The 13,570-nt window shown below is 52.6% G+C and overlaps 1 protein-coding gene across 2 annotated transcripts in view; it reads left to right on the forward strand.

The window, feature by feature from the left end:
- Positions 1-10,009, forward strand: part of FBXO10 (F-box protein 10) — a 36,536-nt gene extending 26,527 nt beyond the window's left edge. For both annotated transcript variants that reach the window (XM_045195120.3, XM_045195121.3), the window contains exons 8-12: positions 716-868; positions 1,891-2,160; positions 3,981-4,294; positions 5,423-5,604; positions 8,006-10,009. In XM_045195120.3, coding sequence (XP_045051055.2) covers positions 716-868; positions 1,891-2,160; positions 3,981-4,294; positions 5,423-5,604; positions 8,006-8,180 — 1,094 coding nt within the window. In that variant the 3' untranslated portion in view covers positions 8,181-10,009. The remainder of the gene's footprint in view (positions 1-715; positions 869-1,890; positions 2,161-3,980; positions 4,295-5,422; positions 5,605-8,005) is intronic.
- Positions 10,010-13,570: the final 3,561 nt, after the last annotated feature.

Below are 13,570 nucleotides of genomic sequence, written 5' to 3' on the forward strand. Positions count from 1 at the left end.
GAGCCCAGGAAAAGAACCAGAATTGCATGCATGGCCGCCTGCAGGGACAGACTGGGCGGGCCTGAGCATCAGGGAGATCACTGTGTCCACTACAGTATGGTGAGTGAGGGGGTGGGGTTTGAGATGGAGTCACAGAGGCAGGAAGGGGCCAGTCACCCGGGGTCTTGTGAGCCATTGCCCTCCAGTCCCAGGAGGCTGAGAGTCTGCCCTGCCACACTGCTGGGGACAGACGGTCCCAGGACCACCCTTCTGACTGTGACAGTCCACTCCTGGAGAGGTGGAGGGGAGAGGAGAGGAAGGCTGTGGCCGTCCAGAGCTGCAGCTGAGAAGGACCGGCTAGCGCCTCCCCAGGCTTGTGAGGGAATGGCTGGATTCAACCTCACCCTTCTGGAAACAGCCCCCCTACCCCCAGGACAGATAGACCCTGCCTGGCCTGGCCCAGGGGCTCTAATGCCCATTTATTCTTAGTCACCAGTCCCCAAGGCCACTGGGTACAGTGGGTACTGGGATACAGGAGAGCACAGGACACACAAACCTTGCCCTTGGGGAAAGCAGAGAGCAAACAAGGCCCTGAAAGGCCAAAGGAGGTTCCGGGTGCTGACTGCTGACAGGGTAAAGCCTGGGCATCCTGGTCCAGACTGTCCTTCCTCTCTGCTGCCCAAGCCCTCGTTGCCAGCCCTTGGGTCTTGACCCTCTTCTTTGCCTCTCTCCATAGAAAATGTCATTCGTGAGAATCAGTGGGGAGGTGTGGACATCCGCCGCGGAGGGGTGCCCGTCCTCAGGAGCAACCTCATCTGCTTTGGCTATTCAGATGGTGTGGTCGTGGGAGATGAAGGCAAAGGACTGATAGAAGGAAACACCATCTATGGTGAGGAGCGCATCCCGGGGGAGGGGTTTGGGGTCCAGCCCTGCCTGAGGGGGCAGGAAGCCCAGGTCCCACCTTTGTGGGTCCTAAGAAAGTTGTAGCCTTTCCCTGGGCCTCAGAGACCTCATCTGAATAATAGCACCGACCTCAGGTCACAGTACGCAGCCCTGTCAGAATTCAAGAGCCTCTTGTAACCACCGCGTGGCCAGATTGGCTCCGTGGGTTCAGCAAAGCAGAGGCTCTATCCCCATTTAAAACAGCGAAGGGCAGGACTCGGGCGCTGGGCAAGGACAGGGCCCGTAGGCTCTGACCCACGGCATCTAACTTCTCTTACCCTTCCTTTTGACCCAGAGAACTGAAAATAATACGGGAGAAATAGGATAATGAGAGAAAGAAAACTGTCTCACTCCCTCTGTGGCTTTGGGTAAAGCCTTAACATTTCTGGAATGTGTACTTGATGATGATGATGATGATGACGATGATGATGATAGAAGCTGAGGTGTATTCGGGCCCAGCTCTGCCAGGCCCTTTATATGCATTCCTGCATTTAATCCTCATGACTGCCTTCTGAGGTAGATACAGACATTAACCCTATTTTAAAGATGAGGAAACTGAGGCAGAGAGGTTCCATTAACTCCTCAAGGTCACACAGCTAGGAAGGGGTAGGACTAGGATCCGACTGAGGCCGCCTGTCTCTTCAGGGGGGCCTGGGCTGGGTGCCCTTGGAGGCCCCTTTGGTGCTTTCACTACGGGCTTGCGTGCTTCTGATCTGGAAGTGTGGCCCTGACCTTTCTCCAAGCCCTTTCACACCCTGTGGAACCATCCTAGTTGAAGGGTTGTCCTGGTTGTTCTTTTCCCTCTTCTATGAAGGGGGAGCCTGTAGCCAGAGCCTTGTCCGAGGCCTGTAGCAATCCAGGGATTTTGGCTCCCAGGCCAGTGCCTCTTTTGCCTGCCCTCCTGGGGAGACACTGGGGCTGCCTCACCCTTTGCTCAGTGTCGGTGACCAGCTCCTTTCACTGTCCCAGCCAATAAGGGCTGCGGCGTGTGGATGATGTCGTCCAGCCTGCCCCACGTCACCAGCAACCACGTCAGCTACAATGGCCTGTACGGGGTGGCGGTGTTTAGCCAGAAGGATGGCTCCGGGGAGCTCCCTGGAGGCCACGGGGCCCAGGAGAACTTCAGCGAGGATGGGGACGCCATCCTGTGGGAGACAGAGCTGGAGAAGGACGACGACCCGCTGCGCCAGCCCATCACCATCACGCTCGTTGAGTCCAACAGTATCAATCACAACGGAGGTGAGTGTCCCCTTGCCCTCAGTCCCTGCTCCAGAGCCCTCCGTGCTCGCACTGCCAAAATGGCCCTTCACCAACTGGCCCTCCCAGCCCTCTAGCTTCGTTGGCCACTTACCCGATACCCCAGGCCCCTGGACTTCATGTTCCCTGAACTTGAATCCATTCTTTCTTGTCCCCCAACCCCCGACTTTGCTCGTGCTGTTTCTCTTGCTTGACAATCCCTTTCTCCCACCCACAAAGCCCAAAAAACTTGACCCTCAGAGCCCACTGTGAATGCACCCGGCATCCTTTCCACCCCCACCCCCAGTGGCACTTGTTAGGGGGCCTGGGACTGTTTGTTTCTGTGGCTGTTTCATCAACTGATAAGCTCTGAACTTGCAGTGAAGACCTGAGTCCCACTCATGTTGGTGCCCACTGCCCCGGCAGTGCCAAATCCCACCTGGCAGATGCGTTTCTAACCAATTCTGAGACACATTTTTCCTGGTTTAACATCTTTGATGAGATGCGTCTTGCAATTGATGGCATAGCGTGGTTTAATTGGCAGTGGCTTTTCCTTAGATGTACAGAAAATAAGGAGTGTTTTAAATCTGCGTCATCTTACACTTGACCAAAAAAGGAAAGTATTTGATGTTTGTTGAATTGGAAAAAAAATAGTAATTTATTGCGGAATTCATCTAGCTCCAGGGCTCCCACACTGGGCTGACTATCGGAATCACTGCCGGGGGGGGGGTAATGGAGGGTGGCTTGTTAAGAAGAGGCCTGGTAAGCTCATTCCTCTGGAAGTGGCAGAGGGCTGGCAGAGCTGTAGCCAACAGCCCCAGCCCACTCACCTGGAAAATGAATTCTGTCCCCTCCCAGTTCAGGGTTTCCTCTTTGTGGCCGTCTGTCCCATGGGACAGGCTAAGCTGCGTACATTCACACATATGTCATTTATATCTGCTGTTCTCAGCCAAGCCAGGAGAAGCAACAGGCAGGCACCACCGAGAAATTTGAACTCTCAGGCTCACAGCACATTCTGCTCCCACGTGACCCCCCTCATCGCCCTCCCCACACTCTCCTCCCAGCGCCACCCCGGTGCCTCTTGCCCTAGTGGTGGGTGGATGTCACCACTGGGGAGTCCTCCTCCTCCTCACCTGCTGTGCCATCTCTCTCAAGCAAGTCGGCAGCTCTGAGTCCGCCGACATTGTGCTTTTTCCCCACACATAGTGTCTCTAAGCGTACACAGCCCCAAACAGCATTTCCTTCCCAAAATGTGCCACGCGTTTTTGACACACAGTACTTAGCTCAGTTAATTTTTCTACCTAAAAATTACAGAATTTCCCTTTTACCAAGATTTCTCCAAATGGTAAGGAGGCAGATTCCAGGTCAGTATGGGAAGGAAAATGAAACAAATGACTTTCCAGCAGGTAGGTCTGACTGGCGTTGGACAGGGCAGCAGATGACGAGCGCCTGTCACAGGAGGCGCCTGTGGCGGGAGGCCAGTGATGTTGTAGGAGGCACTCAGCTCAGGGGAGAGAGCCTGGGCCCGGGGAGCAGCTGAGCCTCAGGGCTCTTGCATCACATTCCCCTGGCTCTGTTTAACAAGGACTTTGTTCAGAGGAAGATTGTCTCCATGTTCCCAGGTTCCCTTCTGCTGTGTGCGTCATCTGGCTTGGAAGCTGCAGCTCCCAAGGGTGGATTCTCAGTGTTGCTGCCTCTTCTTCCCCAGCTCTCTCCTGGGGGCACAGTTCCAGGGAGGCTTTTCCTGACTGACTTGTCAGGGCTGACCCTGGGACCGCCCTGTGCTTTCTCTGCTCCTCCCCGCCCCCCACCCCGACCTGCAGCCTCTGGACTCTACGTGCAGAGCAGTGAGGCGCTGCATGTCGTCACCAATGTGATCCACGCTAACGGGGACAGAGGCATCACTGTGGCCCAGAGCAGCCAGCTCACCCGTGTGGCTAATAACAGCATCTCCTGCAACCGCCAGAGTGGGGTCAAGGTCGAGGCCCAGTGCAAGGTGGAGCTCCGGGGCAACGGTATCTATGACAACAGAGGCCATGGCATCATCACCAAGGGTGACAGCACCATTGTCATCGAAAACGACATCATTGGCAACCGGGGCAGCGGGCTGCAGCTGCTGCCCAGGTCCGACACCAAGGTGCGTGTGTGTGCGTGTGTGTGCGCTGTGTGATGGGTGCTAACACAGGGTACAACCCTGGGAGAGCTCGCATGCCCTCTCTGCTGAGAAGCAGCCACCACTGGGAGGGACATCACTCCTCCTGCCCAAAATCAGCCCGGAAGGCAAAGATGGGACTTCAAACAGAAGGGGACATAGGGACTGGGCCCTGAGGGATGAAAAAAAGTTATCAGCAGGAAACCAGGGTGGGTCTCCAGGTCAAGGTCAGGGCTCCTCTAGCTCCCTTCTGCTGACAGAATAATCTCACATAGGACCTGGTACGCAATAGGTGCTTAATGAGAAGAGAAGTCTTGCCTCAGGGCCTTTGCACACACTAGTCCCTGTTATACCCAGGACACCCTTCTTCTTCTTTTCCTATCTCAGTCCTACAGCTTAGCTATCACTTTCTTCAGGAAGCCCTCCGTGCACCCCCAGGCTATTGAGGCACCCCTTTCCTGTACTCTTGGGTACTTACGCCAATCCCTACCTCACAGAACGCTTCCCACAATGCTTTATAAATGTTCCTTTACCTTTTTTGTCTCCCTAATGGGACAGTGAGCTCTGAGCTCCCTTTTTATGCAAAGTACTGTGCTGGGCGCTAGGCTTTCAATGTTGAACCAGACTGACCCAGTCCCTACCCATGTGAAATTATGATCCTAGAGCCTCTTTTCAGCTTTGTGGCTTCATGATTAATGACTTAGGCAAGGAGTAAAGAATTCCTTGGCTTTGCCTCTGAGCACTGTGGGAGCAGAGGAAAGGCAGAGGGCATGCTGTTCCTTAGTTGAGTTGCAGTGGCCCTGGCCTGGGACACCACCTCCCTCTCTGCCAGACCTTTGCACATTCTTTCTCCTTCCTGCACCATCTCTCCCTTGCTCTGCATCTTATAAACTTCTACAGCTTACCCATCACCTCCTCCAGGAAGCCTTCCCTGGTCCTCCCTCCCCCAACTAGTCTCAATATCCCTTCCCTGAGCTCCCATGGCTCACTGCTCACCGACCTAGCATGCTCTGACCCCTCAGTTTTATAACCCACCTCCCCCTCTCTATTACCTGGCTCCCCCACCAGTCTGGGAGTCCCTGAGGTATGACAAACTGTGGCTGCCTCTTCCAGGTAATAAAAAACCGGATCCATTCATTTCGGGCCTACGGCATTGCAGTGCGGGGCCGCACCAAGGCTCTGGTACAGGAGAACATCATCTTCCAGGGCAAGACCAACAAGACCATCTTTCAGCAGGTCTCAAACAACCGAGAATGCATCATGCAGAACAACAAGTTCTTGGTCTTCAAGAAAAAGTAAGTGCCTAAACCAATTTTCTAGAACCACAGTGAGGTCACTGAGGAAGCCAGGCCCAGTGGTCGCAGCAGCCCTTGCTCCCTGCAGCCCTGCCAGCTTTTGGCTCGGGTCAGTAAAGGTCCACACGTGGGCTTTGTGTCAGGCCTGGGCTGCGGACCTGCGCCTGACACCCTGGCAGGAAACAAGCTTTAAGAGCAAGGGGTATGTGGTTTCAAATGTCAGCTCTGCCAGTTACCGGCTGTGTGATCTTTGGCAAGTTACTCAACATTTCTGAACCTTATTAAGATCCAGTTAATAATAGCTGCTTTGTAGCACCAATTTAAGGTAAAATAAGATCAGGTGACCTAGCAGAATATCTGAGGTATTACAAAAAATGTCCGTTGCTGCTGCCACTGTTTTTAGAACCTCTGCCTCAGTGTACCACAGTTGCTTTACACTCATCTGCCCTAAACCTCTCTGTCCTTCCCTGTTCCCCATTTCAATGATACCACCATCCACTCTGTTCTGGCAGCAAAGCCTTTGCAGCCTCCTTTTCCCTAACACCAAACGTCAGTCGGTTACCAGATCCTCTTGATTCTAGAACGTTCTTGTCCTTGGTCCCTCCTCTTCCCAGCTGCCACCACCCTTGTTCAGGTCTTGGCACCTCTCACCCTGACCCACAGCCCCTATTACCGGTACAGACAGCTGTTCCCGTTAACAGAAGGACTCTGTTCTGATTGGTTGGTGCTTTGCTCTACTGGTTATAAAAATTATTATTACTCTTATCACTGCTGGTATCACTTCTGCACTGTTCATAGCCCTGTCCTGGCGTAGCAGCCTCCTGCCTGGTCTGCCTGCCCTTAGGCTTCCCCACTCCAGCCTACGCTCCTGCAGGCTGTTCCCCTTCAGGCTGCCTTGTGCATCCTGCCAGAGGGATCTTGCTCAGTCTGCTGTGGTCATGTCATGTCTATGGTCAGAAGCCTTTGATGGATCTCCTGTTCCTATAGTAATGATCTCTATTTTCATTATACACACTCTCAGTAAAACTATTTTTTGAGACAACCTCCTCATATATGTATGTTTATATATTCGTAATTTGTATAAAATAAAAAATAAACAGAAATTCTAATATTTTCCCGAATATCCTAGCGGATCATACTGTGGACTCCCTGGGATCCGCTCCTTCTCTCCCCTTGCAGACCCCAGCCCAGACTGCTCAGCCTGGCGCTGTCTGCTGCGCACCGGCGGGTCCCAATTTTCCTTTCCAGCCCCCTTTTCATCACTCCTCCTCAGCAGCTCTCTCTGCCACCAGACTCCAGGACACACAGTTCTTTGAACATACCTCCCAGGCCTTTTATTCACGCCGTGGTCGCCAGCCTCTGTCGCGATCCACACCTTTCCAGTCCTACTCACTGTAGTGTCGTCCACATAAAAATATGTTGCTGATCTAGCAGTCTAGGGTTTGTTGTGTATAAGAGGTGGTTCCTTGTAACTCAGACGACAGAAAGCCCTGAGCAGTGTTTCACTGTTATTTGATTTTCCCCAGCCCTTCCTAATCTCCACTAGATCTTTCGGGACCAGAAGCCCACCAACTTCTGTTCCCTGTAGATTTGCATTTTCCACAGTGTCATGTAAAAAAAATCATACAGCATGTGGTCTTCTGAGTCTGGCTTCTTTCACTCAGCGGAATGCCCCTGCGGTCCGCCCGTGGTGTGGCATCTGTTGTCCCTTCCTTTTGCTGCTGGGTGGCGTTCCGTTGTATGGATGTACCACACACCGCGTATCCACTCATCAGCTGTAGGTTCTAGTTTGGGGCGATTGTGCGTAAAGCTTCTGTACATTTTCATGAGATGTACATTTCAGAGAAGGGAAGATGAAAGAGAAAAAAAAAGAAAGCCACCGAGCTTATCCAGATCCTTTTAAGGAGGGGAATTGAGGCTCCTGTAGCGAACTCTTCCAAGGTAACATACGGAATTGGCTGGGACCGCAGTGCAGGACTTTTGCCCCTTAGCTTCACGTATCCCTCCTCCTCGGGTCATCACTAACTTGGGAGACAAAACCTACACCCAGATTTATTTTTCTTTAAGATTTTTATTTATTTATTTTTAGATACAGGGGAAGGGAAGGAAAAAGAGAGGGAGAGAAACATCAATGTGTGAAAGAAACATCCACTGGCTGCCCCTTGCACGTCCCCAACTGGGGACTGGGCCCGCAACCCAGGCATGTGCCCTGACCGGGAATCAAATCTGCAACCCTTCACTTAGTGGGATGATGGCACACCCACTGATCACACCAGTCAGGGCTGCACCCAGATTTAAACACCTGGATCCAATGAGCTTGAACCGAAGATAGAATTGTACAGGGCATTCGGTAAACGCTGTACACTCTGAGAGTCCATTGATCATCGTTTTGCATCTCCAGGTCTGATACGTGGCGGCTGGTGAACCCACCAGCACGCCCTCACCTGGAAAACTCCCTCCGGGGCTCCTCTGCAGCCCACGGTGGGCAGAAGGTGACAGCCATGGCGACCCGGATCACAGCGCGTGTGGAAGGTGGGTACCACAGCAACCGCAGCATCTTCTGCACCATCCTCTAAGGATGGAAAGCCGCAGGGCAGGGCAACTGGAGCACTGTCCAAAGACTGGGAGCGGCAGCCATACGCCCGCTCTCAGGCTCAGGCCGGGACAGCGCTCAGCCGAGCTGAGCGGGGAGGCCTTCGTGATGGAAGCAGCAGTGCCTGAGAAGCTCCACTTCCTTCTTACCACGCCCCTGAGAAACAGGCCCCTGGGCCTCCTGGGGACTAAGAACTAGGTACCTCCAAAACCTTTCAACTGCACAACCCTCAGTAGGAAGGCACTTGGAAGTGTTTTTCAGGGAGAAAAAGGAACAGAAATCGGTGGGTTTCCAGTCGTTCAAGCTCTTGTAGAAATTATGAAAAATTGAGGAAAACCAGTACTGAAGCGTCAGTCAGGGTTTTCTCCCTGAGTTGCAGGGAACAGCGTTTTACACCAAATCCAGGCTCTTCTCAGGGAAGAGATTTACTTCTGAGGGAAGTAATTCTAGTGAGGTGGAAAGAGACAGCTGCCCCAGAATTTACCCCATTCCTAGACCCCCTATCGCGACACCACCCCCCCTCCCAGCTGCCTGCAGAGGCTGGGTAAGTTGAGTTCTGTTTCCTTAAGGATACAGTTGTCTTAGACATGGATCTGTGTGGGAGGGAGGGGCTTGGGTAGGGAGCCTCTCTTAAAAGGCTGGTTTAGAGATGACAAGGGAACATGTAGAAAACCGGAGCGGCATGTGGGGAAGGCTTCCTTGCATGGCTCAGGAGCCAGGCTGGGCCGTGCAGGGCCACACACAACTCCACTCTACCTTCAAGGAGCTCCCAGACTCAGGAGGATGTTCGCTTGGTGCCTGTTGCACAAGGAGGGTTCACGTCCTACAAGCACACCCACACCAGCTGCCCTTCCCGGGCAGCAGACTGGTGGAGATGCAGGTGCCGGGGCCCCTTGTCTGTGGCCATGCTCTCTCATGGACAGCCACCTGCCTTTACTGACCCTCGTGGTGTCCACTCTGTGCCTTGGCTCATGTTCTCTCCTCTCCCTGGCATGCCCTTCCCTTCACCTGCCCGTGTGCGGTTCTGCCCGTTCAAGTGCAGCTCAGACACTGCCACCGCTACGGGGCCCTCCCCCACTCCTTACAGGTGACAATGCTCGTCCCACTCTGAGCTGCCCCTGCCCTGTGTCTGCTCCCTCAGGTACTGAGCACTTTCTGCCTTGGAGCCACCCAGGTCCATCCCTGTCCCACTCACCTGTCACACTCACCTGCGTAGGGCCCTGTCTCACTGGCTGAGCCCCCAGGTGGGCTCACAAAGAGCTTTACTGAACCTTAGAGTGAGTGTGTCAAGGTCCAGGTGGGCTCACCCCACTCTGGCTACTTGAGGAGGGGCTGGATGCAGGACCCCTCCGCCTGAACAGTCCCCCTCCTACTCGGCCTTTAATGCAGGGCCTTCACCAGCCTGTTGGGGTCGCCGTCCTGCACCTCACCGATGGCTTCCTGGGCTGGTGCTCCTGGGCCCTGGGTGCTGCTCTCCCAAGCCGGGTGGGAGGGGGCTGGAGGGAGCCAGGAGCACTGGCTTCTTGAGAACTTTGGGCACAAGAACGCTGGCCTCTCCTGTCCCCACACTGTCCTTTGCACTTCTCTGGTGGCCCCAATGTGAGTCGCTGTACAAAAATGCTGCCTTTATTATAAGAAATGACTTTTTTTGTGAACCAAGTACTTATGAAAATCTCAGCAACTAAAATAAAGTTCTATATTTTAAAAGAGGCACTTTGGGGGGACTTTCCTTGGTTGGATGTGTACTGGAGTTCCTGGGCAGCTGGAGGCAGGCCCCGCCACTTCCTCTGGAGGAGATGGGGTCCCGGGACCATCTTGTCAGTTCAGCTTCTTCCCACCCCAGCTCCAGGTCCCGAGGTCTGTCTCCTGGTGCATGGGTCAGGGATGGACTTGCAGTCCTGCCTGCCCCGCGGCTCTGTGAAGGGCAGTGACAGAACCTGGTGCAGACAACCGGCAGTCTGCAAAGGGTTCTCAGCTCCATGAACCCATTTTCCCGACTTCCATCAGTCAGCGTCTTAGTTTCAGCCATACCCACATGTCACCAGAGGAGAAAGTTAGTACTTAACATCTCCCTTTAAATCCTTTTTAAAAAGACTTGTTCAGTTTTAAATTCACAGAAAAAGCAAGCAGACAGGTAGTACAGAGTTCCCACATTACCCTCCCCCAAGTTTCCCTAACATCCTACATCAGTGTGGTACATTTGTCAAAAATTAATGAGCCAATAATGAGCCATTATTATTAAAAGTCCATGGTTTATTCAGATTTCCTTAGCTGTTACCTAATGTCCTTTTTCCATCCCAGGATCCTATCCAGGAAACTTTGCTGAACTAAAAAGAAATGTTTATATTATATTCCTACTATAAACGAAAAGCTAGTAGTGTTTTCTCATATGCACTAAAACAAACCTTTATAATACTCACGATAGCTCCCAGTGCAGTCCGAGCCACTCACAACACAGCTGTCACCTCTGCTCGGAACCCGCTTCTGTCCGAGTGCAGCTGAGACCCTGTCTGATTATCAGGACGGTATTTCGTTTCTTGGTCTCGGCCCATTACTCCCGTCATCTGTCCGGGCTCCTTGGATACAAAGCTGACTCCAGGGCCAGAGCAGGGAAGGTACAAGAAGGCTGGAATACCTTGCGCCTGAAACAAGGCAGCACCCTCACAGAGATGGGGATATAGGACTAGCTTGAGTGAACTCGACTGTCCAAATGCGGTCCCATCTGAGCATCGAAATAAACGACAGGAACAACGTTCATGGGGTAAGAATCTATGAGCCCATGCCGATAACTAAATGAACGAAAACATTTAACGGGAGAGAAAAGGCATCCCCTTATAATAGAATGCCAGTAAGTGTATTTTAAAAACGGAGTTAAAAAATCACCATTCTGCAACCATCTTGGTAATTGATCCAGCAGGAATTCTCAATGGAGACTCAAACTCATGGGGGGAAGTTTCATGAGGAACAGGATATTTAGAGTCTCCAAGTAACTCTGCCACAGATTAGCTTCATTACGAAAAGAAAAGTAGCAGCTTCACAGCGTAAAGAACACAACCTTTACGGAGAAATAAAAGTTAACGTCGGCGACAGTAGGAGAGACCAGTGCCGGGTGCCTCTGCTGTGATGCACCATGTCTGCGGAGCTTCTGCCAGAAGATGCGGATCCTGAATCTAATCATAACAAACACAAGACACACCCAACCTGAGGGACACGCTCCAAGATGACCAGCTTTACTCTTCCAAACTTCAAGGTAAAGAAAGTCAAAGGCTGAGGAACTGTTCCAGATTAAACACGACCAAAGAGGTGTGATTGGCGGAATCCAAGTATCAGCTGTGGGCCAGATGACAGGATAGTGTCTTCCTGCTTTTGATAAATGTACTGTGGTTATGGAAGCGCAAGTCCTTATTTTTAAGACACACTACTGAAGGGCTTGTAAAGAAAAGGACAGGATGCTTTGACAAGTGAAGACGACACTAAAGAATCTTATCTAATTAGCAGTGCCCAGGCCAGGGGCCCGGCCCTGGTCACTGTTAGCAAGGTGCAGTAGGTGAGGGCCACAGGCCAAGATCTCCCCCCTGGGAATAGACCTCGGTTAACCAACACCTGTAAGTTGAGATTATCCCGCAAACCGCAAATCTTACTAAGGGCACCAGTTTCTAGCCCGGTCTCCCTTTTCTGAAAGAGGACAGCAAGGAGACCTTAAGGCAAAAGAACTTGGTGAGATCAAGGTATTCACTGTGAATGTTAGCGAACCAGTGTTTCTTTAGAGCTACAAAGAAACTCAGTTCCAGTATTCTGCAAGTGTTCACCTCCTCCCAGCCCCGCCGAGGAAAGAAGGCGCAGTTCACACACTGCGTACCCCTCCGACACCCGCTGTCTGCTTTCATGTCAGGTGCTGCGCGAGCTGCTTTCCCAAGTCCTGTTCAAGTCGAACGAGGGCGCTCTTGAGCCTTTTGACCCTCGAACCCCTTGACGTAGGGAAGTGTGCTTTTCGGTCAGCCCCGGGGAGTACCCCGAGTACCCCGGCTGTCACCCAGGACAAGCACTGGCCAGCCTAGACTCCCCCCATCGATACCACTGCTCCGCGTGAGTGACTGAAGGCAGGCTGCTCCCCGTCCAGCACGGCGTTTGTTCAGAGGCCTGCTGCCCTGCGGTGACCCAATCATTCCTGGAAATTCAAAGTCAAACCCATCAGGACCTAAAAAGCGTTCATGAAATCGCATTCTACCCTATACGCACATTAGTTCTCTTCCCAGAGGCAGATCAGGATGGTATTTTTTCTGCTACATGATCACATACTTGACTTTCACAACAGCTCAGATAAGAGAAAACGAGGTGTTCAGATTTCCTGCTCACGCCTCTGCTGGAAGGAGACAGGAGGCTACAAACACCCATTACCCAGCATCAGAGACGAATGAGACACACCAGAGAACATGGATAATTTAGGCATGGCCTCGCTCCAGAAGGGCTCTGACAATAGCACCCCAGAGCTCGAAGAAGTAAATACAAGTGCCACCCAAGTGAGCCATCTACGATGCACGGCCACATCTTCCCTGACGGATGGCCCAGCTGCTGCACAGATGTCGTCCTCCATCTCCAGAGATGAATTCTATCTCCCTTTGCTGCTTCTCGCTCCCCAGCACTGGGCACGAAAACCTCAGCTGCTCCCGGAGTGGCCCCGAAGATCCGAAGATCTGAGCGTTAGCCGTGTACCTAAGTCTCTCCATGTCCCACCCCCATTCCTCATGGCACCCCTGACTCCTCCCCGGGGCAGGTTAAGGTTTGTTGGCAGTCAGCACCCAGTCCCACCTGCTGCAGGTGTGCCTCCCTCTAACTAGATGCTGGGGATCTGAAACCTGTTTCCAAGAATCCCTTGCTAGTAGGGTTCTAGGTGGGAATTCGGTTCCTACAGATGTACTCACAGAAGAAAGAAGCAAGATGGAAGCCAGCATCTTGATCTTTTGGTGGTTCTTGCTGACAAGGGGGTGCAAACGGGGGTATTAAAAGCGTGGGTGGCTGAACTCAGTGTCGTCACCAGCTCATGAATTCAAGCAGCTGTGGGGCAGAAGCGGCCTCCTGACGCCTGGACAGCAACCCCAGCAGTGTGTTATTGGACTGAGCACTTCCGGGACAACCTCCCGGTTCCCTCTCCGTGACCCTTTAACGACTTTCCGTTTTATCCACCTATTGTATTCAACTCCTTTCTTCTTAGGGTATCTAGTACAATTTGTTTTCTGTGATGAATTCTGACTCATCCCCTCAGAACTGTGGCTTCAGGGCTGACCCCTACTCCTACGTGGCCTGAGCCAGACAGAGCAGCTGAGCTAATCGCTTCCCCACTGTTAAGGCAAGGGCCCCCCCGTTTTGGCAACT

The sequence above is a fragment of the Desmodus rotundus genome, chromosome 1 (genome assembly GCF_022682495.2).
Source record: "Desmodus rotundus isolate HL8 chromosome 1, HLdesRot8A.1, whole genome shotgun sequence".
NCBI lineage: Eukaryota > Metazoa > Chordata > Mammalia > Chiroptera > Phyllostomidae > Desmodus > Desmodus rotundus.